At 44.8% G+C, this 23,644-nt stretch overlaps 1 protein-coding gene across 2 annotated transcripts in view; it reads left to right on the top strand.

Annotated features, from left to right (window-relative positions):
• Nucleotides 1-5,255: 5,255 nt before the first annotated feature.
• Nucleotides 5,256-23,644, top strand: part of PAMR1 (peptidase domain containing associated with muscle regeneration 1) — a 71,673-nt gene continuing 53,284 nt past the window's right edge. Inside the window, exon 1 of one of the 2 annotated variants that reach the window (XM_068554912.1) lies at nt 5,256-5,493. In XM_068554912.1, the coding sequence (XP_068411013.1) occupies nt 5,421-5,493 (73 nt within the window). In that variant the 5' untranslated portion in view covers nt 5,256-5,420. The remainder of the gene's footprint in view (nt 5,494-23,644) is intronic. The other variant, XM_068554911.1, reaches the window with a different exon arrangement.

Genomic DNA, 23,644 nt, shown 5'->3' with positions numbered 1-23,644 from the left:
ATTTGTCTTTGAACAAATGCACACTCTACCCCTAGACTTCCAACTGGAAGCATAAATATACAAGACAATATATTCTTCACACATGCATTGGCTTCAAATCAATATAGGAACGTAACCTAACTTATATCACCAGACCTGTGGAAAATGGTACCTACTTAGTTTCATTTTGAAATGAAACTCTAAGAGTAGATGTTCATACATAGTTATAACAACAGTCAACCTTGACTGAGCTACCATTATGTATGCCAGCCTCATTTTAATCTCACCAGAATTATAAGGTAGCTATTACCTCCCTTTTATAGATGAGGAAACTGAGACTCAGAGGGGCCAAGGAACTTGCCCAAGTTCATACAGCCTGTAGGTAGTAGAGCCTTGGGCCCAACACCCTGGGGCCTGTTGCCTTTTTTATGCCACTGTACTCTGCTGCCTTTCCTTGGAGTTATTCTATGTTTTGGTCCCTTCCTCATCCTAAATGGCTCAAATGCATGTAACTGTTGAGTTAGCCACTTGGATTGGGGTCACAATTTTTGCCAGTGTTCTTTGTAAAGCTTTGCAGTTCCGTGGCATAGCAGACATTTTGCTTTAAATTGAAGTTTATAAATACACATATGAAAGTCAAGAATAGGTTTGCCCAAGTGATTCAGGAGCACATTCACTATGAAGGCGGGAAGCGTGCCCACTTTCAGCAATTTCCATGATGAATGACATAGAGCAAGAAGAATGTGGTTAAAGAAAGAACGACAGACTCACCTACCCCTTTGCCTGGTTCCCAATGGAAAGGGAGTGGAGCTGAGCCAGCCCTGGAGGTGGAACATTGTTGCTTGTTGCGTAGATGAACAGCTGGGATTCATTAGGGCTGGAGACTTCCATGGCGCGGCCAGTTAGAGCAGGCTCTGGTGGAAGGACCCTTTGTCTTTTCCACAGACCTACCCTTCTCCATCTCTGGCCTTGGTTGACTTGAACTTTGTGTTTCGTACGCTGATGAAAGCCACACTTACTGACCACACTACTGACCAGTGCTCTGGGATGCCTCTCTCAGGCTTGCAGACCTGTACCGCCCCAGCTCTTTCCTCTGGCTTGCCCTCTGTGTGGTTTCTGCTCAGGTGCTGATCTGAAAAAGTTATAGTTTGGAGATTGGGGAGCTGTTGGCATTCACAAGACAGCCTTCTCTGCGGTTTCTTTCTGTGTATTCACATGCAATCAGCCTCCCATGGCACTGAAAAAGGTTCAGGTTTTTTAGAGTGCCTCATCCTTTCATGTGAAAATTAGAGGGGATTGTGACTTGTAATTAAATGGCGGGCCCTACTCCGTCTACTAGAGCCAATTGTTGATTTCTGAGTGTTGATTATAAGTAGATAATTCTTAATTCTAGGTATTGTTCCCTACTTCCCAGCATGGCACTTTGCCTCTTTCACCCATAGCCTTTCTAATGATTTATTCCTCCCAGAAGTGGGTGTAGAAAGTGAGGGCAGGAGGGGGAGAGAATCATAATAAAAATAGCTAATGTTTCCTGAGTACTTAGTATATTTTAGGCACTGTTCTGAGCTCTTTACTCCAACCCTATGGGGGCAGGTACCATTATTCTCTCTACTTAACAGGTGAGAAAACTACAGGCATCATAGGTGAAATAACCTGCCCAGGTGTACATATGTAGTAAGTGGTCCAGCTGGATTCAACACTAGGCAGTATGATCCAGAGCAAGAGCTCTTAAGGCAGAAATAAAAAAAAGGGAGGGAGGGTCCTACAAATACCCATTGTGCAGCTTATAGCCTAGATTCAACAATTGTCTGTCCCAAACCACTTTCCCCAAACCCAACAGGTACTTAGTGAATTTTTCAGTGTTAACTTATGATGATCAGTGATTCTTAAAAAGTTGGGACTTTGCAGATCCCTTTGAGATTTTGAAGAAGGCCATGGCTCCCTCTTACTCCAAAAACTGCATGCAAAATTTTGCATATCATTTCCAGAGCTTCAAAGGCCATGTGAAACTCTCCTCCCAATAGACCCCATGGAACCTGGGTCAAGAATCCTGACTTAGAATAATACTAAACTTTATCAATATGAAAAACTGATTTGACCATAATGGGAAGAGAGGAAGCTAAATTTGGGTAGGAAAATGGAAATTTGTGTAGAGTTGTATGACCTCAGACAAATTACTGACCTTTTTTGTATCGTAGTCATAGCTTCCCTCTTCCTCTACCAGCCCAAGTTTATTGTCAAGTTCAACAAGGTAATATCTGATCACTGCTTTCAGTTCCCCAGAAGAATGTGTCCCGCTCCTTTCTGAGAATTCCTTTCCAGGTTCCATAGCCCTAGGAAGTTTGCAAACCCAGATTAGTGACAACAAACTAGTAGGGCCCAATTACTCCTGTGGGCATTCCAAAGATAGATGTGAGGGCCTGTTTCCAGCCCCCTTAGCCTGGAGAAGCAAAGACCTGGCACCAGGGACTTCTTTAGGGAGCTGCCAGCCATGTTCATCACCTGGGGCTCCACCCTAGTGGGGTAAATTGCTGTAGGGAGAGGCTGCTGGGTATGACTCAGGGAGGGTGTGTTTGTGTGTGTATGTGTGTGTAGGTGAGGGGAGACAAGGGAAGAAGGAAGTAGCATTGTCAGCTGATGGGAGAAACAGATTCCTGAGAGGCTCTAATACCTACAGTTATTTGGAAACTAAGTCACCACCTCCCCACTCCCATCACCAAAGGACTAGAGCTGGTTGACTGGCAACAAGGTAAACCTCTCCTCTTCTACCTTCTTCCCTCTACCCCCTAGGTGTGCTGCCCTTTGGCATTTTCCCCCCTTTTAAGGTTACTTTTGGGGCTTGTTTTAAACAAATTTCACCTGGATAGAGAAGTTGAGGGTGAGGGAGAAGGCCCATACCATGGGATGTCCTTGGGATTAGTCTCAGACTGATAATACAGACAATGATTTATATTTATGGAGCACTGAGAATGAGCTAGACCCTGTGCTAAGGGCTTTATGTATATAATCTCATTAAATTCTCCAAACAGTCTACAAAGTAGATTTGATTATTATTTCCATGTGACAGATGAGAAAATTGAGATTCAGAGAGTTAGTGGTGAATCAAGGATTTGACTGCTGTTCACAATCTTTTGGCTGCAATGGGCCCCAGAAGCAGGGCTGGGATTTAGGAATTTCTTCCTGAGAGGAGCACCTGTGTCAGGGCTCCTGCCCATTTAGTCTGTCCTGAATCCTGGGATTCTACCTTCACCAAGTTTCTCCCATAATTTTTCCCTTCAACTTCCACGGCTGGCTCCTTAGTCCAGGCATTACTCCATAGTCCCAGCTGTTCTCTCTAGGCGGGCCTTGGCCTCCTCCATCCCTCAGTCTGGACACCAGGGTGACTTTTCTTCCTGGGACTTGGCTTTGGGCCCAACAACCCCTGCTCCGAAACCGTCAGAGCCCTCCATTAACTGTAGAATAAAATCCAAACACCATGACCACATGCTTTTTTTCTTGCTCTCTGCCATATCCAAGCTATACAGATTGTTTATCCTCTTGAGTTGGCTTTTGTTCTGAGGCATATATATAGAGAGATATAGATAGATAGATAGATCAAGATATATATATATATATATATATATATATATATATGTATATATATATATAAAACAGTTTTGACATATAGATAGATCGAGATATATCTATATCTCGATCTATCTGTATATGAAAACTATTTAAAATTCATTTTAATGGTATACGTTGCCATGGATCCTTTGGGGAAAAGGATAAATATAAATTATAAACATGCAAATACTTATTTCCCAGTGGCACTGGACAAACTCAGCCCTTTTTCTTAGAAAGACCTCCTTACTCCCTCCATGCATTGAGATCCTACCTCTCTCTCAGGTCCCAGATCAAGCTTCCCCAGCTCAGGGAAGCCTCCCAGTGCTCTGGGCCTGAATGATCACTCCTCTCAACTTTGGTTCTTCATCTGAAGGTACAAACTGGGACCAAGCATGGCTTGAAGCCCCAGTGCTTCCCTGAGTTAGACCTGGGTATGAGTCCTACTTTGCCACTTCCAGCCAAATGACCTTGAACAAGTCATGTAATCTCTGAGTCTTGGTTTCTGCATCCATACTGTGTGGACAATGCCATCTACTGTACATGGTGACTATAATGGCTAAATAAAATGCTGTATACACAGCATTTTAAGAAGCAGTATGCCTGTTGGCTAGGACTATGGCTTCTGGACCCAAGCTGCTTGGGTTCAAACCCTGGCTCTGCCACTTACTGCCTGACCTTGGATGAGCTATTGAACTCTCAAGGACTCAGTTTCCCTATCTGTAAGATGGAGATGATAGGTTTATTTATTTTTTAATTAATTAATTAATTTAGTTTTGGCTACGCCTCGTGGCAGGTGGGATCCTAGTTCCCCAACCAGGGATCAAACCCGCATCCCCTGCAGTGGAAGTGGGGAGTCTTAACCACTGGACTGCCAGTGAAGTTCCAGAGATGATAGGTTTATTGTGAGGAATAAATGAGTTAATACATGTAAGGTACTTAGATGCCTGGCACAGAGAAATTGATTAAAAATGTCAGCTATTATCTTGTAAAGCATCCTTCCTCCTTACTTCAACGTGTCATTTGCTATCTCTGTACCTAGACTGAACGTCCTCAGAACGGAGGCAATATCCTGTATGTTCTTTTATTCCTGAGCCCAATACCCTGCCTAGCATGTGTGCAGGGGCTCTTATGCTGCTGAACTTACCATAATGGGCGTCATGGGAAGATGAAGAATTTTCCCAGAAGCCTGTAGAGGCAAAGGATAAGATTTCCAAACTGTGGTCACCTGGAGCAAATGCTCCAGGTAGGAAGGAGACTTGGGGATACAGGTGGAGGGGGAGGCAGGTTGGCTGCTTTTCTCCTCGCATCACCAGGGCGCCCCCTCCCCCTCGAAGGCAGGCTTTTAATCTAGCAGACTTAGTGTGCGCAGTGAAGGCAGGCAGTGGACCTCCCATCCCAGGCTCGGGGTGTGGGTGAGGGTGTTGGGGGCAGGTGCTTCAGGCCTCACCTGAGCGGCCCCCAGCCCCGTCTACCTGCGCTCCCATTCAGGGTACTGCGGGCCCCTCCCCTCCCCTCACCGCGCTGAGGGAGCCCAGCCTGACCTGGGCTGGCCTCCGTGCCCCGCAGCTTGCCTTCCAGCCACAGCCTGGGGCCTCTCCGCGTGGCCACACCTCCCCGGGCCCCGCAAGGGTTAAGGCAGCCGCGGAGAGGAGAGGTTTGGGCTGACGTCGCTCTGGCTGAAGGTGGTTCCCCTCGGATGAGGATGGGAGAGCCTGGCGAGCTGAAACCCGAGCTCCCGCTCGGCCGCGGCTTGGGGAGGTCCGTGTAAGAGCCGCCTGCCCGCCGGCCTCCCTAGGTCCCTCCCCGGCAGTCGCTCCGGGCACCACCGCGGAACGATGGATCTGGGCTGGTGGCCGCAGCTGGGGCTCACTTTCCTGCAGCTCCTTCTCATCTCCTCCTTGCCAAGAGGTACTGTGAGTAGCATTCAGAACCCCCAGGAGGGAACTTTTCCCTCTTGGGGTTTGGTAGGGGGCAGGACTGGGGGGTCCCAGGAGACGGTGCTTGTGTGTATATGGGTGGTGGCTGGGGGGGGTGCTTCTTCTCAGTGATAATCTTGGGGGCTTGGCTGGTGATGCTGGAGTGTCTGTCTTTCTCCCTGAGAATGGGACACTGTTTTCTGTCATCCCGACTTGTGGGACTGAACTGCCTCAGGAGGGGTACCAGCTTCAGTTTTATTTGCTGGTTTTTTATTTTAGCTTTTTAAAGCACAAAATTACCTCCGGGAATCTACCCAGTGTCAGGTACTCCCTCTGACATGCAAAAGCTAAATTTCCCACTGGAAAAAGCCCCCTCAGAGGTGAGCTGGGAGGAAAGAGGAGGAGGAGAGCAGGGCTGGCAGCGAGGGTGTTCCTCTGGGGCATCTTGCTTGATGAAATCTTACAGTTACAGCCCTTCAGAACAGATTCCCAGCATGGGAGATGTACTCACTCAGCATATATACACTTCCTTTCTGATAAGAATGAGAAAGAAGAAGGAAAAGCCGAGGTGAAGAGTGCAAGTCGTTTCTGGGGAAGCACAGTGTTTGTTTAGAAAGAGCTGTGGCTTCTGTGTTTTTCACATGTCATTTTCTGAGCCACAAAACCCATGTCAAATGGGCTCCTGGGGCAAGTGAGGCTGAAACGAGACACAGAGGTCCTGGGAGCCTCTTGACTCAGCAGAAGCAAGGAGAGGGCAGGCTTGTCCTCTGATTGCTCCCCGGCAAGCAGGGAAGGAGGACTTCTTAGGATCATCTGTCCTATGGCTGGAGAGGTCAGGTGTCAGGAGGTAGGGTGAGACCTCAGGAGATAAGGACCGGTTGAAATGTACACACATGATAAAATAGGGCGACTCTGCAGAGGTGCAGGGAGTGTGTGAGCTTTTGCTACTCTCCTTCTGCGGGGGTTACCTGTCACCTGTGCCGGTTACCTGTCACCTGTGCTCTACCTGAGAGGTGGATTATCCATTGCTGCACATAGCTGGCAAGTGCCTGAGAGTGAGACAGAGTAAGCGGGAGTGGTGAGGGTGTAAAATGAGATCACCTACTGTAGAAGGGGAGCTGGACCATGGGGCATATCCCTTCATGATGAACAAAAAGCCAAGATATAAAAAAAGAAAAACCCATTTTGGTGACTACTTCCCATCTACCTGTAGCCTGCCAGCCTCAGGTGAAATCTTCCTTGGTGATTTACTCTCAAGCTGGAGAGAGTGTTTCATTTGAATTTTGCCTCACTGGCATCTGGAACAGCCCAAAGACAATAATGTAGGAAGAAGGAGCCCAGGAGGGGGGAGTCTGGTAATCCATAAACCCAGACACTTGCCCCAGGGGGTAAGTTGGTGAATTTTCCTTAAGGCTCATTCCTGTTCCACCTCTGCCTTTTGGAGCCAAACTTCCAGGGCATGGTGGCCCAAGCCCAACTCCAGAGGAACCTGGTTCCTTCTGGAACACCAGGGCTCCGAGGTCTATTTTGCTCATCCCTGCATCAGCACGCCCCTGCTTCTTTTTTTCTAACGTGGCAGGTAAGACGGCTGAAACCCAGAAAAGTTAAAAACCAAAGCTCAGCTGCCCCTTTTTTCTTGCCCGGGATCCGAAAAACCCATTTGTTCCTGAGCTGAGAATCTCTTTTACCTTTTGCTCTGGAAAAGCTTCAGGGAGGGTACGCGGTGTCTGGGCAGCCGAGCTGCTGACTGAACCAGAGAGCAACTTCACGTGTCTCGCAAGGATATTTCATTGTTGAGCATTTGCATTTAGAGGGAACACGGAGGGATGGAGTGGAGAAGGAAAATATTTCTTCAAGTCGTGAGTGAATGAGTCCACTCCCTGCTGGAGTTCTGAATCTGGCCCTGTCAAGGAAAGCTTAGCAGCATATTTCCTCTAATTACTTTTCTAAAAAGAGCATCTGATGAAATGTAAACATCCACGGGGATGGCACAGCAGACGGTTGTTGCTCATCGACTTGGGACACGTGTCTGAGGATGAAAATCCAAACATCGGGCCAAGTGATAACCCAATATAAACAGCATGTGAGGGGAGAAACCCAACTCCACTGACTTCACCAAATAGCAGTAGCTCTGCCAGCAGGATTCTGCCTAAAAGGAACAACTCATTTAAAAGATGTGACTCTGGGGAGTGAAACCTTAATATGAATAACTTCACAAGTGTTGCTTCCAACAGACATTAGCTGGTGGGGAATGAGCATCAAGGCAGCTGGGGAAGATAATTTGAAGCACAGATATTCAGTGGGCAGGAGAAGCCAACCGAGAAAGGGAATGTGGGAAGAAAGCAAGGGGGAAGGAGTGGCAAGAAAAATTAGATGTTGGTTTATAATGGGATGTGTTAGCAAATTCCAAGGAGAGAGCTATGAAAATTGGGCCTTCTTGGCAGGGCTAGATTTTTGTGGGGACCATGAAGAGGGTGTTCCCCAGATATATATATTCTGAGAACTCCTGGCTTCTCCAACAGGGAAATAATTTGAGGGTGGGATCATTGGTTTAGGGAGCTGGGAGTAACTGTAGAGATCATTTAGTTTGAGTACCTCAAATGCAGAGGACAAGGAGAGTAAACATCTGTGAGCATTTATTATGTGCCCAGTGTTTGAGCCAAAGCAGGGTAGGTGCTGTTTCCAGGTGAGGTTTACAGAGGGTCTGTAACCTGTCCAAAGATATACAGGCACAGTTCTGAAAAAGGTAAATGTTTGATCTAGCAATTCCACTTCTGGGTATATACACAAAATAAGTCAAAGCAGGAACTCCAGCAGATATTTGTACACCAGTGTCCACTGCAGCATTGTTCCCAATAGCCAAAAGGTGGGAAAAACCCACGTGTCCATCAATGGATAAGCAAAATGTGGTACGTACATACAGTGGAATATTATTCAGACTTAAAAAGGAGTGAAGTTCTGACACAGCCTACAACATGGATGAACCTTGAAAACATTATGCTAAGTGAAAGAAGCCAGACACAAAAGGACAAATCCTGTATGATTCCATTTATATGAAGTACCTAGAGAAGTCAAATTCATAGAGGCAGAAAGTAGAACAGTGGTTACCAGGGGCTGTGGGGAGGAAAGATTGAGGAGTTAGTGTTTAATGGGTGTAGAGTGTCAGTGAGGGACGATGGAAACATTCTGGAGATGTATAGTGGTGATGGTTACACAAGCCACTGAACTGTACACTTAAAAGTGATTAAAATGGTAAATTTATGTTATTTACATTTTGCTGTAATAATGATAAAAAAGAAAACACAAGCAGATTAGCGGAGCCTGGCGTGAGCCCAGACTGTCGAATTTCTGAGCTCAAGCTCGTGTGGTACCTGGCTGACTTAAACTCACATATCTAACAGCATCATATACTGATGCACACGTGATCATGGCATGGCTTCAGGACACATGTGGCGGGGGGAGGGTTCTTGCTAGCTCCAGTTTGGGTGGCACTGCTGCTCTTTTGGGGGTGACTTTGGCAAAGAGGGAGACTGTAGCACCGAAGGATTGGCAGCCGTCGGGTCAAAGGTCTGCAGAAGTAGCTAGTAGGATACGATGCTTAAAAATGTTTTGAACCTGAATGCTTTGAGGTAGGCTGGGTCCCCTCTCTGGCCTGACACCCTGCCTTCTCAATTCACACGTATGTTCTCTGCTAGTCTCTACTGGCATTTGCATTTTTGACCTCCATTCCTGGGAGGGATGGGGCAGAAATGGAGAGTAAAAGAGAGAGAGTGGAAGGCTGTGTACTGAATGCGGGGAAGCAGAAGTGAGAATTTCGTAGCAGACAGGACTTTGAAAAGAAGGAACGTAAATATATTTTAACTTGTGTGTTTTGTGGAACGTAATCTCACCTCTATGACCACCAACGCTTTGGTAAAATGTTCTACTCTCAGGAATGCCCTGGAGAGTGAGCTTTTGGTGGAAACTGGGGGTGAGGCTGGGTGTTATGTTTGGGTCAGTAAGCTAGGGACAAAGCACCTCTGGACCCAGAGGCAGATGTGACCTGGAGCATGTAAGTCCCTTAGAAATATCCAGAAGCCTTAGGGAGGGCTTTGGAATGCTCCTGCCAGGGACCATGTGTTTGACTTAAACTTATCTGCATCTGGGTTACCCTGGCTAGACAGCAATGGCTGAGATAATGGCGTCTCATGGCATCTGGAGGACCTAATGACTGGCCTTAAGTCAGAAAATTATTTCCATCTGCCCTACTAGGGGTGGCCAATCCTGATGCATGAGAAAACCTCTCTACCTGCCTCCCCTGAGCCCAGCTCTAGACGCTGCAATTGATCTGGGGTATGTGCAAATTGGGAAAAGTGCCATTTCAGTGATAAATGAGAGAAGGTGGTGCCCTGCTCCTCCCACATGTGGGAGAACCTGTCACCCTCACTTTGTGGATACTTGAAAGTCATAGGAACCCAGATCCCTTTCCTCTTATTCTATTTTAAAGGGGAGGGAAAAGCAATGTTTACATTTTCTAATTCCTGAATTCCATGGCAGAGGACCCAGAGGGCAGCTGGAGCTTTGAAAGCTACCACATCAGTGGCAGAAAGTCTATCAGAGTCCAAGCCTGGTCTATGTTTAAGGAGTTCTGTTCGTCAGTCATCATGAGATCTGGGCCAAAGCATTAGGTTTATAATGGAGAGAAAGAAGTAAAATGCAGGAAAAAAATCAAACCTCATATCTATAAACAAAACCACTCACAGAAGGCAGAGAATTAGTGTTGGCTGGAGATATTCCACTCTCTTAACCAGTGGGACTTTCTACTACTCCCCCCGCACTGCCCAACCCACCAACAATGACTCCTTTCATTGTTCTCAGTTGTTATTTGTGATACAGACACAGAGCCCATGGGGGCTGAGAGTGGACTAGGTAGGGCTGCACATCAGATTCTTCACCGGTGATGGTGGAAACACCAATGGTGGAAGCCTCCGTACCTAAGGGACCAGATCCCAAATTATCTACTGAGTTTGTGGTAAATACCAGGCACTCTCCTATATGCTTTACATGTATTTATTTAATCCTCACAACACATCTAGAAGCTAATTAGTAGTGTTTTTATCCCTAGTTTACATAGGAGGGAACTGAGAGGTATAGCACTTGCCCAGGTCACAGAGCTGGATGTCCATGATTTGAACCCAGACAGCCTGACCCCATTATGCATGCAATGAAACACTACATAACACTGCCATGGTCAGCAGGGGGCCCAACTATGGTAGATCTGCTGGCCGAATCATAAAGACCATGGTGTTAGTAAAGGATTCTGGTTATCCCTTGGATATTCCAGGAGATGAGAATGGCCTCAGGGAGGTCATGTGCTCACCACTGTGGGGGCAGAGTGGATGTGAGAGATGAGGGAGAGACCTCAGCAGCCCTAGTGGGACCACGTGGAACCCAAGAGGAGCCATTTTCTAAAGGAAACAGGAGTGTTAAGCAGATTGCAAATCCCGCCAATTTCTGGGGTAGCTGTCCACAGGCTCATGCATCTCATTCTGATTAGATGTGGGAAGTGAGAATTTCTTTGTCCCGTGGTCAGCCTTTATAATCAAAATCATGTGTCTGCTTGTGGAGGGACAGAATTAAGGATGAGACCTGCTTCAGGCCTGGCCCTGACACTGTGTAGCGCTGCTCCTTTATGGATTTATTCTGTCATGATCGTCACTGTGTAAACTCTTAGGCTATGGAACAGCAGCAGCAGGCCTGGCATGAGTAAGGGGAAGCGTTTTTTCTTTCTTCTTTTTTTTTCGGCGTAACACAGTTGATGGATATTGCAGGGGATGGAAATGTAGACTCCCGCCATTAATACTCAGATGGGTTTTGAATGAGGATCAGCTGTCTACTAGACACTAATGTCTTGGGTCCTTTGTCAACTGGTTAAGAGAAGTGCCCCCCTCGGCTGAGCGGCAAACGAAGACCCATGTTTCTGTCACCCTTCTGCCCTTGGAGTTGGGGAAATGCCTTTGTTCCTGCAGTGTAGGCATCTTTTTTATCACTGCCCTCTCCGAGGCTCTGGCTGTCTCAGAGGGTTGAGTTAGTCCTTTGGCAGCCAGTGTCAGTGTAAGTAGAAGTCTGGTCAGTTGGTTTGGTGATTGGAAACCCAGGGCTGTTGCTGCCAGAACAGAGTGAGGAACACATTCAGGCAACTTCAGCTCATGGGAAGATGCAGCAATTGTCCTCATAAGCTGAATTTATGATTGGTTACAATAAATTTCTAACCAGTTTTTAATGGAAAACCACCGGGCGAAGGAGGGATGTTGGCCTGGTTTGCTTCAAGTCAAATCATTTGAGGACTCAGAGGAACCAAGGTGTCAATGTTTTTCAAACCCAGTTCCATGTCCACTTACTTCATAGGACTCCTTTGAAGAAGATCAGTTAATCCCCTGCATCATGGGATCCCACCTCGGAAGTCAACAGTGATGGTAGAGAACACCTGAGATATCCCAGGACAAGTTGCCTGAGCTTAGCTTCCATCTGGTAGCATCTACTATATTTTTCAATATACCACTTGGCTCACCTGGATGCAAGCAGAAGGGAGGGCTTGCCTGGTATAAAGAATCTTTATTCTTGGTCTGGCTTTCTGCCTCCCAGTGGATGATTGACTGCCTGCTTCTAAGTGATGTTCCGCCTCCTTTCTGTACAAGCCTGGCTCCCCTGGCCAATCAATGGTAGAAAAGAACAAGTGAGCAGCTCAAGCCTTTATGGAAATGAGATGCAAACTGCAGTACACAAAGAGCAAAAAATATTCAGCCGTAATGGACCCAATGGATTCCTTCTACTGTAAAATAGAGACCCCAAAAGGTCATCGCAAGAGCCATTTCTAACATCCGTCTTTGACACAAATAACCTGACCTTGGAAATCACACATGCCTCATGTATCCACATTCATGTATTTATTCAGCAGACTTTATCAAGCACCTACCAGGTGCCAGGTGTGATCCTAGGTGCTGGAGACAGGATGATGAATAAAAGACCTTTTCCTTAAGGCACTTTCTTTCTTTTTTTTTTTTTAACATCTTTATTGGAGTAAAATTGCTTTACAATGGTGTGTTAATTTCTGCTTTATAACAAAGTGAATCAGCTATACATATACATATATTCCCCATATCTCTTCCCTCTTGCGTCTCCCTTCCACCCTCCCTATCCCACCCCTCTAGGTGGATGCAAAGCACCGAGCTGATCTCCCTGTGCTATGCAGCTGCTTCCCACTAGCTATCTATTTTACATTTGGTAGTGTATATATATATATGTCCGTGCCACTCCCTCACTTCGTTCCAGCTTACCCTTCCCCCTCCCCGTGTCCTCAAGTCCATTCTCTATGACTGCATACTTATTCCTGCCCTGCCCCTAGGTTCTTCAGAACCTTTTTGTTTTTTGGTTTTTTTTAGATTCCATATGTATGTGTTAGCATACGGTATTTGTTTTTCTCTTTCTGAATTACTTCAGTCTGTATGACAGTCTCTAGGTCCATCCACCTCACTACAAATAACTCAATTTCGTTTCTTTTTATGGCTAAGTACTATTCCATTGTATATATGTAAGGCACTTTCTTTAAGGTTGAGAGAGCTTATGGTCCAGCCTGGTATTTTCCAAAGTAGGTTTCATGGAATATTAATCCTAAAGGATATTCAACAGAAGTAAACAAAACCTAGGACGTCATGATGGAATTAGTTTGGGGGATGTGGGAATTAACTATGTGCAAAGAATATTATAGACTTGGCAAAGCCCTACAATAAAGAAAGCTGTTATTAGCATTTACAAAGTTGTTTGGCCACAGAACCTTTATTCACATAATACCTTATACCATCCAGTGGAACTAGTGCTTCACCATTTGGAAAACTTAGGTCTCTTGCCCATAATGAATAAAACATTGAAGAATATCTTCACCATTATAGAGGATGGGGTAAGAAGGGAATTTGAAAATCTACAAAACATGAGCTTTTCTTCAGACTTCTGCTGAGAGATGGACGGGAAGTCTGATGTCCTAGTCCCTTCACACTTGCTGAGATGTTGAAAGAACTGTGGAGGTGATCCCGACCACATTGCTGTAAGAAAAGTCCTCACCAACATCGACCTGCATAGTTCACCAAGAAAACTCATTTCTTGTCTATAAGTTGTTTATAGTAATGTGGTTGCCCTGGGATCACTGGTCAAACTGAGGTGTGGGTCTGATTAACGCACCACCTATGATGATGTGGCAGTTCTGGGGAGCGATAAGAGCTGTGACTTGACTTCCCGATTACATTGTATCCCTGGTGACAGTCACACTGTCTCCTCTTCAAAAATAAGGAGAATCTGGGACTTCCCTGGTGGCGCAGTGGTTGAGAATCTGCCTGCCAATGCAGGGGACAGGGTTCGAGCCCTGGTCTGGGAAGATCCCACATGCCGCGGAGCAACTAAGCCCGTGCGCCACAACTACTGAGCCTGCGCTCTAGAGCACACAAGCCGCAACTACTGAAGCCTGCGTGCCTAGAGCCCGTGCACCGCAACGAAGAGTAGCCCCCGCTCACTGCAACTAGAGAAAGCCCGCGTGCAGCAACGAAGACCCAACGCAGCCAAAAATAAAAATAAAATAAATTTTAAAAAAATTAAAAAAAAAAAACCAATAAGGAGACTATTTGGGCATCCTTCTAGTCCCTGGGGGCACTGAGTCCAAGGTCAGTTCATTACCAATTAACCTCTCCCTTCCCCCCTCTAACACACGCGGGTTTGTCTCCAGTGTTTTTTTATTTACCCCCCTGTCTGCCAGTTCTAGTATAGCTACCATGACCCTGATTTGCACAACCCGGAAGTGGTCTGGGCTGTTTACGCTGGGGCTGTATCCCATAGAGACAGAACGTGAGTTTGAGCTGTTCATCAACCCCTTGTTTGCTGTTTCTGGGAACAGCTTTATTCCTGCCTTTCCTAAATATTGTTCTTGTTGTCACGCGACACGGCTTCTCCCTTGCCCCTAGCATTGCCTGCCTCCTATCTCTGCCCAGACTTGCTTCAGAACAGTGGCAATGGATAAGGAATAAAACCAGCTGTTCCTTTTAAGGGCTTCCTGCCTAAGCAGACTTGAGTAACCATATCCTTCTCAGCAAAGAGTCAGCCCTTGCTTGCCATATTTATGGATTTCATTTTTGATATAGATGTCTTAGTATGGATGTGTTCAAGTTTGAATACACATGTACACAGAAAAATAAAAGTGTAGATATGGTTATGTATATACTTATGTGTGTATATGTATGGATATGTATAAACATAGGGTGTAGAGTATTATGGTTTAAAATATGGGCCAGGTTTGAATCTTGCCTTTGTCATTTATGGCTGGTTTTCTTGGCAAGTTACTTAACCTCTTTAATGTGGCTGTACCACCTCTTAGCCTGTACACTGAGGATAATAGTGTCTTTATATAGGTTTATTGCAGGTGTTAAATGAGATAAGCTATTTATTTATTTACTTATTTATTTATTTATTTTTAAATTTGTATTGGGGTATAGTTGATTTATAATGTTGTGTTAGTTTCAAGTGTACAGCAAAGTGAATCTGTTATACATATACATATATCAACTCTTTTTTAGATTCTTTTCCCAAATAGGCCATTACAGAGTATTGAGTAGAGTTCCCTGTGCTATACAGTAGGTTCTTATTAGTTATCTATTTTATACATAGTAGTGTGTATATGTCAATCCCAATCTTCCAATTTATCCCTCCCCCTCTTTACCCCCGATAACCGTAAGTTTATTTTCTACATCTATAAGTCTCTTCCTGTTTTGTAGGTAAGTTCATTTGTAGCCTTTTTTTTTAGATTCCACTTATAAGCGATCTCATATGATGTGTCTTTCTCTGTCTGACTTACTTCACTCAGTATGACAATCTCTAGGTGGTCCAGTGGTTAAGACTCCACGCTTTCACTGCAAGGGCACAGGTTCGATCCCTGGTCGGGGAACTAAGATCCTGTATGCTGTGTGGCACGGCCAAAAAAAAAAAAAGTAACCTATTTAAAATAGTATAATGCTTTGCAAAAAGGGAGCACTCAGGAAATTAAAGTCATCTTCTACTCCTCTCCTTTCTGCTATTTTCCCCACTAGCACACGTTTCACAAGGAATTAAGAAGGAGAAATATTGGGTGTTCTATCTATAGTAGGGTGGAAGTTACATGGTCCTCTTGAAGCCCACTCCACCTTGGTCCACAGTCCTATCCTATTCATCTGTTACTCTGTGTCAGGGAAAAAATATTCCTAAAGATTCACCATATGTTTATTTCTTTGAGACTTGCTTTTTCCCCTTGCTTTTATCATGCATCTGCCTTCCAGCCTTAGGGTGAAATGCCTTCCACATGCTGTGACTAAGTTTGTCCATGTTTGAAATATGGCTGGTGGTAGATTCTTGCAGGGGTTTGAGGGGATGGTGTCTTGCAGAGTAGGTGATTCTGGGTCAATGATGTTGTCTCCCAAACATGAGATGTTGCTCATGACCATCTGTTGTGATTCAAGGGTAGAGCCAGCCAGGAATCCTCAGGCAAAAAGAAGTTCCCCTTCATCTTGTTCTAGCTTGCAGAACTGGAGAAGGCAATTCTAATGAGGACTAGCCTGCACGAAGCTGCCGCCAGCTTAGGGCTTAGTGAACCATAGGACATGCCATTGTAAACGCATCACCCTCGCTCAAACTGTCATCTGCTCTTGGCCATCTGCCTTTGGTAGAAGGAAAATCTGGCTTCTGCCTGGCATCAGTGAACCTGGATGTGAAGACAGTAACACTTACTCTGGAAGCTCTTGGCAAAGGGGCGGGTGTGGTTGACCAAGACCCCCTTATAGCCCTGACACACTCTGACTCAGAAAGAAGGTTTTAAAAGTGTTGAGGACTGAGGAGCAGGTGGGATCATTTGTAGAATTCTTAGGTCTGGGGAAATCCAGATTGGATTTTTAGGATATAGCTTAAGTTTTATTGTTTTTAACTTAGACATTCTAATACTTTGCTTGATATAATATTTGCTGAGTTCTATTGCCAAGTACATTTAGATGCATTATTAAATTATATTTTTAGTACCCAATGCTAATAAAGAAATAAGATCTATTCAGCTCATATTCCAGTGTTTGAAATAACCCAGAAGCAGCTGTCCTTCAAGGATTTCCAGCACAGTTGTTGAGAATAGTGGCAACTTGGGGCTCTTCCAAGATGCTAGAGTTTGGGTTTTGTTCCCTTTGCCTATAGATGTAGAATTTCTATTTCTGGAAGACAAGCAGCAGGAGGTGAGGTATGTCCTAGTTAAATAGGTGTCTGAAGAGGAGGTATTAGAAAAAAGAAATCAGGAAATCTAGAAGCAAGGGGGAGGAACCCAGAATGCAATGATATAAGCAAGAACGGACTGCTTGAAAATGCCATGTATGTGTGGGCCTCTGGAGGAGGCATTATTACTCACCCCCTTTGCTCCCTTAGCCATCTGTATTTTAGCTACACGTGATGGTTTTTAAAAAAATTTTTATTGGAGTATAGTTGATTTACAATGTTGTGTTAGTTTCAGGTGTATAGCAAAGGGAATCAGATATATATAATCTCCATTCTTTTTCAGATTCTTTTCCCATATAGGTTATTACAGAATATCGAGTAGAGTTCCCTGTGCTATACAGTAGGTCCTTGTTAGTTATCTATTTTGTACGTAGTAGTGTGTATATGTTAATCCCAATCTCCTAATTTATCACTTCCCCCCACGTTTCCCCTTTGGTAACCATAAGTTTGATTTTGAGATCTGTGAGTCTGTTTCTGTCTTGTAAAAAAGTTCATTTGTATCATTTTTATTAGATTCCACATATAAGTGATATTGTATAATATTTGTCTTTGTCTGACTTACTTCACTTATTATGATAATCTCTAGGTCCATCCATGTTGCTGCAAATGGCATTATTTCATTCTTTTTTATGACTGAGTAGTATTCCATTGTATATATGTACCACATCTTCTTTATCCATTGATGGTTTTTTATTCTACAGAGAATAATGGTAATATCTCAACAAACATGCGAGTTTTCTTTGAAAGTGCTTTATGCTCATTGCCTCTTTAACTGCAGTGACATGAACAACCCTATCAATCTACATCCATTCTCTTGAGGTTTGGGGGAAATGCCACAGCAAGGTGTCTTGTCTATGATTGTCCAGCAGCATACAAGAGGGACAGATTTGGTATTAAAATTTGGGTGGTCTGATTACCAAGTGTGTTCATTTCACCAATGCTGCATTCGTAATCTGTAAAGTCAAAGTTGAGAACTCTCTAGAATCAAAATACTGTGTTGGAAAGAATAAGACCTTGGCCCCAGAAAGAGCTGGCTTCGAATCTTCTTTCACCTGAAAGCTGTGCCACCTGGGACAATTTATTTACCCTCTCTGTTCCTCAGTTTCCTCATCTGTTAAATGAAAAAAATGATACTTACTTTGAAGGGTGGCTCTGAGGATTCAGTGAGCTGGTATGTTTGAAAGGTTCAGCTCCCTTTCCGTGGGGGCTGGGACCCAGGGAGAGAGGAGAATGAATGAGGAGTGACAGTGCGGAGCAGCGTGCTTAACAAAGCATGAAGAGGGGAAGGAAATGAAAAACGGATTTTTGCTTCCCTACCCCTCCCCATTGTACTAGTGTCAACAAACTAGATTTCTAGGGAATCCATTGTAAGTTTTATCACTGCTGATACCCAAAAGGGGGTGATGGAGGCATTGACTTTCCAGCTATCATTACCTCGTTAACAAGAGGAGCTGTGAGCAGGGAAAGACCAAGGTCACTGAAGTTGGGAATCCAGCCAGGCTGGGACTGAGGGTCATGGTGATGGGATGGTTCTCAAAGGCTCAGGAGGAGATATGGAGTCACCAAGGGCCCCAGTAACCGTTCCATCACCCCTGCCTCACAGCATTTCTGTCTGGGATTTGCCTGGCATCTGTCATTGACCTCATGGAGTGGGTGATCAGACCTTCAGGTGGTTAGGAAGGTTGCGTGTTAGAAATCAATACAGGGAGTTCAGACAGCACGAGAGGAGGCGGGGGAATGAGTGGGGATGAGAGCGGAGCCCAAGCTGCCTAGCTGCAGGACTCTCTGATTCCTACATCTTTTTTCTCCCTCTGGTCTTAGATGGTTTATAAAATGCAGGACAGTAAAACACTCAGTAGAAATTTTCATGAAATGTGGTTAGAGGGGAGGGCTGTGGGGTTTTTGGTGGATGCAAAGGCAGACTTTAACATCAAGGCGGAGCGGGCACATGATGAAAACGCCTTTCTTTGCCACCTTCTGGGGTGGCCTGTGGTCTGACAACTGACATTTCCACCGTATATGGAACAGTCTGACTCATGTTTTCAGCAAGAATTCTCTGACTTTTTTCAGATTTACCTTAACAACTATCATGTCAACATATTTCCTTAAAACCTAGTGTTGAAAGCGTGCCACTTGGAGACAATGCTAAGGAGACACAATTGCTCCCTCTGCCATTCTGTGGAGTTGAGCCCCTGCTGTTTGAGGGATTACGTGTTCTCCATCTTGTCAGCAGTAGAAATACATCAGTGTCGGAGAGCCTTAAAGCAAGCTGCCTGGCTGATGAGGGGCTGTGAAAATAATGCCGATGGCCATGATGACAGCCAACTCTCCCTCACTCGTTTGTTCATTTGTTCACCACATCTGTGAAAGCCAAACTTGTGCCAATCGGTCAGCGTTGTTTTCATCGCCTTGGCATTTGCATGGATAAAACAAGACTGAGCGGTTAAGTGTCTTATGTTTTCCAACGTGAATTCAGGAAAAACCAGAGCTGGACCAATGTAACTGAACTCTTCGCTCTGGATAGGAGATACCAGGATGGCTGCCCCAAGCGTGGCAGCTGAGGAAGGGCTTGGGCAAAGCCTATGATACCAAAGTACTCTGCATCTCTTTTTTTATTTGTTTACCCTGATTTTAAAAAGAGGGGAGAGGGCTTCCCTGGTGGTGCAGTGGTTGAGAATCTGCCTGCCAATGCAGGGGACACGGGTTCGAGCCCTGGTCTGGGAAGATCCCACGTGCCGCGGAGCAACTGGGCCCGTGAGCCACAACTACTGAGCCTGCGCGTCTGGAGCCTGTGCTCCGCAACAAGAGAGGCCGCAATAGTGAGAGGCCCGTGCACCGCGATGAAGAGTGGCCCCCACTTGCCACAACTAGAGAAAGCCCTCGCACAGAAACGAAGACCCAACACAGCCAAAAATAAATAAATAAATTTAAAAAAAAATTGTAAACTTTAAAAAAAAAAAAAAGAGGGGAGAGAAGCAGTTGCACATATAGGATAATGATGCAGCAGTTTAAAATCACTTTTGAAGACTATTCAGGGTCAAGAGAAAATGTCTGTGATTAAAGTAAAGAAGAAGAGAAGTTTCTTTTCTTTTAAAAAATATTTATTTATTTATTTGGCTGCACCAGGTCTTCATTGCAGCACGTGGGATCTTTGTTGCCACGTGTGGGATCTTTAGTTGGGACATGTGGAATCTAGTTCCCTGAGCAGGGGTTGAACCCGGGCTCCCTGAATTGGGAGTGCGGAGTCTTAACTGCTGGACCACCAGGGAAGTCCCGAAGCAGCGCAGTTTCTTTTTTTTTTTTTTTTTTTTAACGTCTTTATTGGAGTATAATTGCTTTACAATGGTGTGTTAGTTTCTGCTGTATAACAAAGTGAATCAGCTATACGTATACATATATCCCCATATCCCCTCCCTCTTGTGTCTCCCTCCCATCCTCCCTATCCCACCCCTCTAGGTGGTCACAAAGCACCGAGCTGATAAAAAAAAAAAAAATAGGTTACCAGTTTTGAGAGGTAAGAAGATGATCTACACATCTAGCATTTTCTACATGTGGATATATATGTCCACCGAAAGAAAACAATTGAAAGATAGACAATATAATATTAAGGTTATTTCTGAATACTTCTTACTTCTTTATGTATGATCTTATTATTTGAAGCTTTCACAAGGAATCTTTTACATTAAAATATGGAGTGTTTTATATAGAAAAAAATAAGTATTTTGTCCAATGGAAGAGTTAGAGATGAATGAATGCATATGGTGCCTGGAACTTTGTAAGTTCAATTTTGCTATGTGACTATGGGCATGTGCTTGACCTTTTGGTGCCTTGGTTGATCCCAAAGTGGTGCTCTATGAGTTCTTGGTGCTTAATTTGTGCTTGTTTCCTGGGAAGCACTGACAGGATAAAACTCATTTGCAGCTTAATAACTCTTTGTTCTCAAACATGGAAGACAAAGTAACAGTTGCTCAACTACAGCAGCCCCTGAAACTAGAGGTTGTCCTGGCCTGTTTCCAGGCTAAGGAAGCAGCAGGCTGTTCACCCCCTCCCTAAACCTGGAATTCTGCGGGCCTCCCTTCCCTCTCAGAACTCCCTAAAAAACGTCTTTGGCATTTCTCTTTGCTTCTTCCCTACTTAGCTCTTTTCATCACTGGTAAAGTGAAGAGGTTAGAGTAGCTTATTTTAAATTACAAGAAAATGTATTACCTACCTCACTGGGTCATCTTGAAAATTAAATTGCATAAACAATATAAAAGCCCTTTAGCTAAACAAATGCTAACGTGATTTAGCATGCATATAGGAAAACGTTCAGTAGCTTCTCCTGCTGTTGGTATTTCTTTAAATCCTCATTTCTGGAACCTACCTTTAGCATCATATTGAAATCCCCTGAAATTTGTACGGCTGAAGCCAAATGACCAATGTGCCCTTTGTCCATTTAATTCTGATAGATCGAGAAGGAAAAGTCCATGAGATCACTTTTGTCTGCTTAGTGTATTTTCAAATCTCTTCAGCTGATCAACTTTAAATATTTCTCATAGAATATTTCACTGACCTGTTTATTTCTTACATATATGTTTCGGGGTCACTTTCCTGTCTCTGTTCCAGCGAGGGGAGAAAAAAGGGTGATGGACTTACCAGACCAGAGGAGCTGAGTCAACAAAAGCATTAAAACCGTCCCCTCCTCCATCACTTCCATATTCCTGAGAAGTGGTCTTATCTTGGCAAATAGATTTTTATTTGTGATTTTACTTAAACCCCCTTAACCCTGCGAGTCCTGTAGATTTGGTGCTAATGTCCCTGCATGACCATCCACTTGTTCTCATAGCATCCTACATGTCCTCATCATAATGAGTGATCGTGTGTTTGTGGGATCCTTTATCCAATGTCTACTCCTCTACAAAAGTGTGAGTTCCATGGGGCCAGTAACGGTGCCTGTTCTCTCCATTGTATCCCAGTACCCAGCCTCCTACCTGGGATGTAGCAGACACTCAATAAATACTTGTGGGATGAAACAATGAATTCATCAGTTCACCCACACCCTTAGCACTGTGCTCAATGGGAAAGCTGAGGACCAGAGTGGTTAAATGACTGGCTGTGGGTTAACCTTTCTTTTGAGAAGACACAGTTTGTTAATTCCCTGTGGATACTGTAACATATTACCACAGACTTAGTGACTTAAAACAGCGCAAGTGTATTTTTGTACCATTCTGGAGCTCAGGGGTCTGAAATGAGTCTTAGGAGGCCAAAATCTAGGTGATGGCAGGCCTGTGTTCCTTCAGGATGCTCTAAGGGAGAATCTGTTTCCTTGCCTCATTCAGCTGCTAGAGGCTGCCTGCATTCTTTGGATTGTGGTCCCTTCTTCCATCTTGAAAACACATCACTCCTGTCTGTCCAGTGCTTCTGTCCTCACACCTCTGTTTCTGACTCTGACCCTCCTGCCTCCCTCTTATAAGTATCCTTGGGATTTCATGGGTCCCACCTAGACAAGCCAGCATTCTCTACCCATTTCAAGATCCTTAAATTAGTCACATCTGCAGAATTCCTTTTGTCCTGTAAGGTAACATTTTCATGGGTCCTGGAGGTTAGGATATGGACATCTTTGGGGCTACCACACAGAGTCCTTGGAAAGGAGCCAGCTGGCTGACTTGGCAGACAGGATAGAAATGGGTTTCCCTGGGATCATTCCCTTTGGCTAAGATGATACGATACTCTGGACCTTACCTATAAAATTATTGTAATGCGTTAGGGAGGGCAGAGGTGGGCTTGCTCATTGAAGTAAAGAGAAATGCCATTGAAGGCATTTTAGGGAATTAATTTCCCAGGTAAAGGGAGGCCCGCAGTATTCCATGGCTGGGCCAGACGTGGACTAACCAGCTGCTTAGGGAAAACAGGCTTTGCCCTCTACGGGAGTAGAGCAGACCTTACTTGGCCTCCCATATTTTATTACAAGGCTTATAAAAGCTGCAAACAACGTTTATTCTGTCAGTGTCCCCCAGGAGTCATTAGTACTTGTAAATTCTTAGAAAACCTAGAAGGATGGAGTGCTTGCCCTCAGGTGGGCAGGGGGAGGGGTAACACATGAGCCACACCCCGCAGGCATATTAGATGTTCAGAGAGTGGAGAAATCATACAGCTGGACAAGGCAGGGGCTGGCGCCAAGGAATTGAGACCCAAGTTGGGTAACCTGGACTAACTGTTCTAGACCCTTCACCATGGGAGGGAAAGTGCCCCGGTTCTGATATCAGCAAATTATGGGGCGGAGCCAGCTCTCCTGGCTCATAGCTCCGAGCTGGACCACTGGATGGAAATATTTGACTGTTGAAGGGAGGGTAGCTCTAGAGTGGAGGCTGTTTCATTCAACAAGTATTTATCCAGCACCTCTTGCATTCCAGGCCCTTCCCTAGCTGCGTTGAACAAGTTAGGTGTTGTTCCTACCAGCTTATGGTCACGTAAGGGAGACAGATGATATGCAAGTAAATGGAAACATAGAAAGGGATTATAAATTGTGGTAAGGGCCATGAAAGGAAACAACTGGGGTGCTGTGATAGAGAATACTATGGAAGGAAGGGCAGAGGCACAAACTTCAGATGAGAAAGTCAGCGAGGACCGTTCTGAACACGTGTCATTTACACTAAGGCCCAACGTTTTGACAGAGGCAGTGGGGAAAGCAAATGTGAAGACCCTGGGATGAGCAAGACCTTGATGGTTTTGAGAAATAAAAGGTGGGAAATAGTGGCCAAGGAAAGGTTGCAGGGCTCAGGAGAGAGCAGCTCTCCAAGGCCTTGGGGGCCATAGCAGAGCACTTAGGGTTTGCTCCAAATGCAGTGGGGAAACAACCT

Source organism: Eschrichtius robustus, chromosome 11, assembly GCF_028021215.1.
Source record: "Eschrichtius robustus isolate mEscRob2 chromosome 11, mEscRob2.pri, whole genome shotgun sequence".
Taxonomy (NCBI): domain Eukaryota; kingdom Metazoa; phylum Chordata; class Mammalia; order Artiodactyla; family Eschrichtiidae; genus Eschrichtius; species Eschrichtius robustus.
This window is presented reverse-complemented; position numbering and strand designations above follow the sequence as displayed.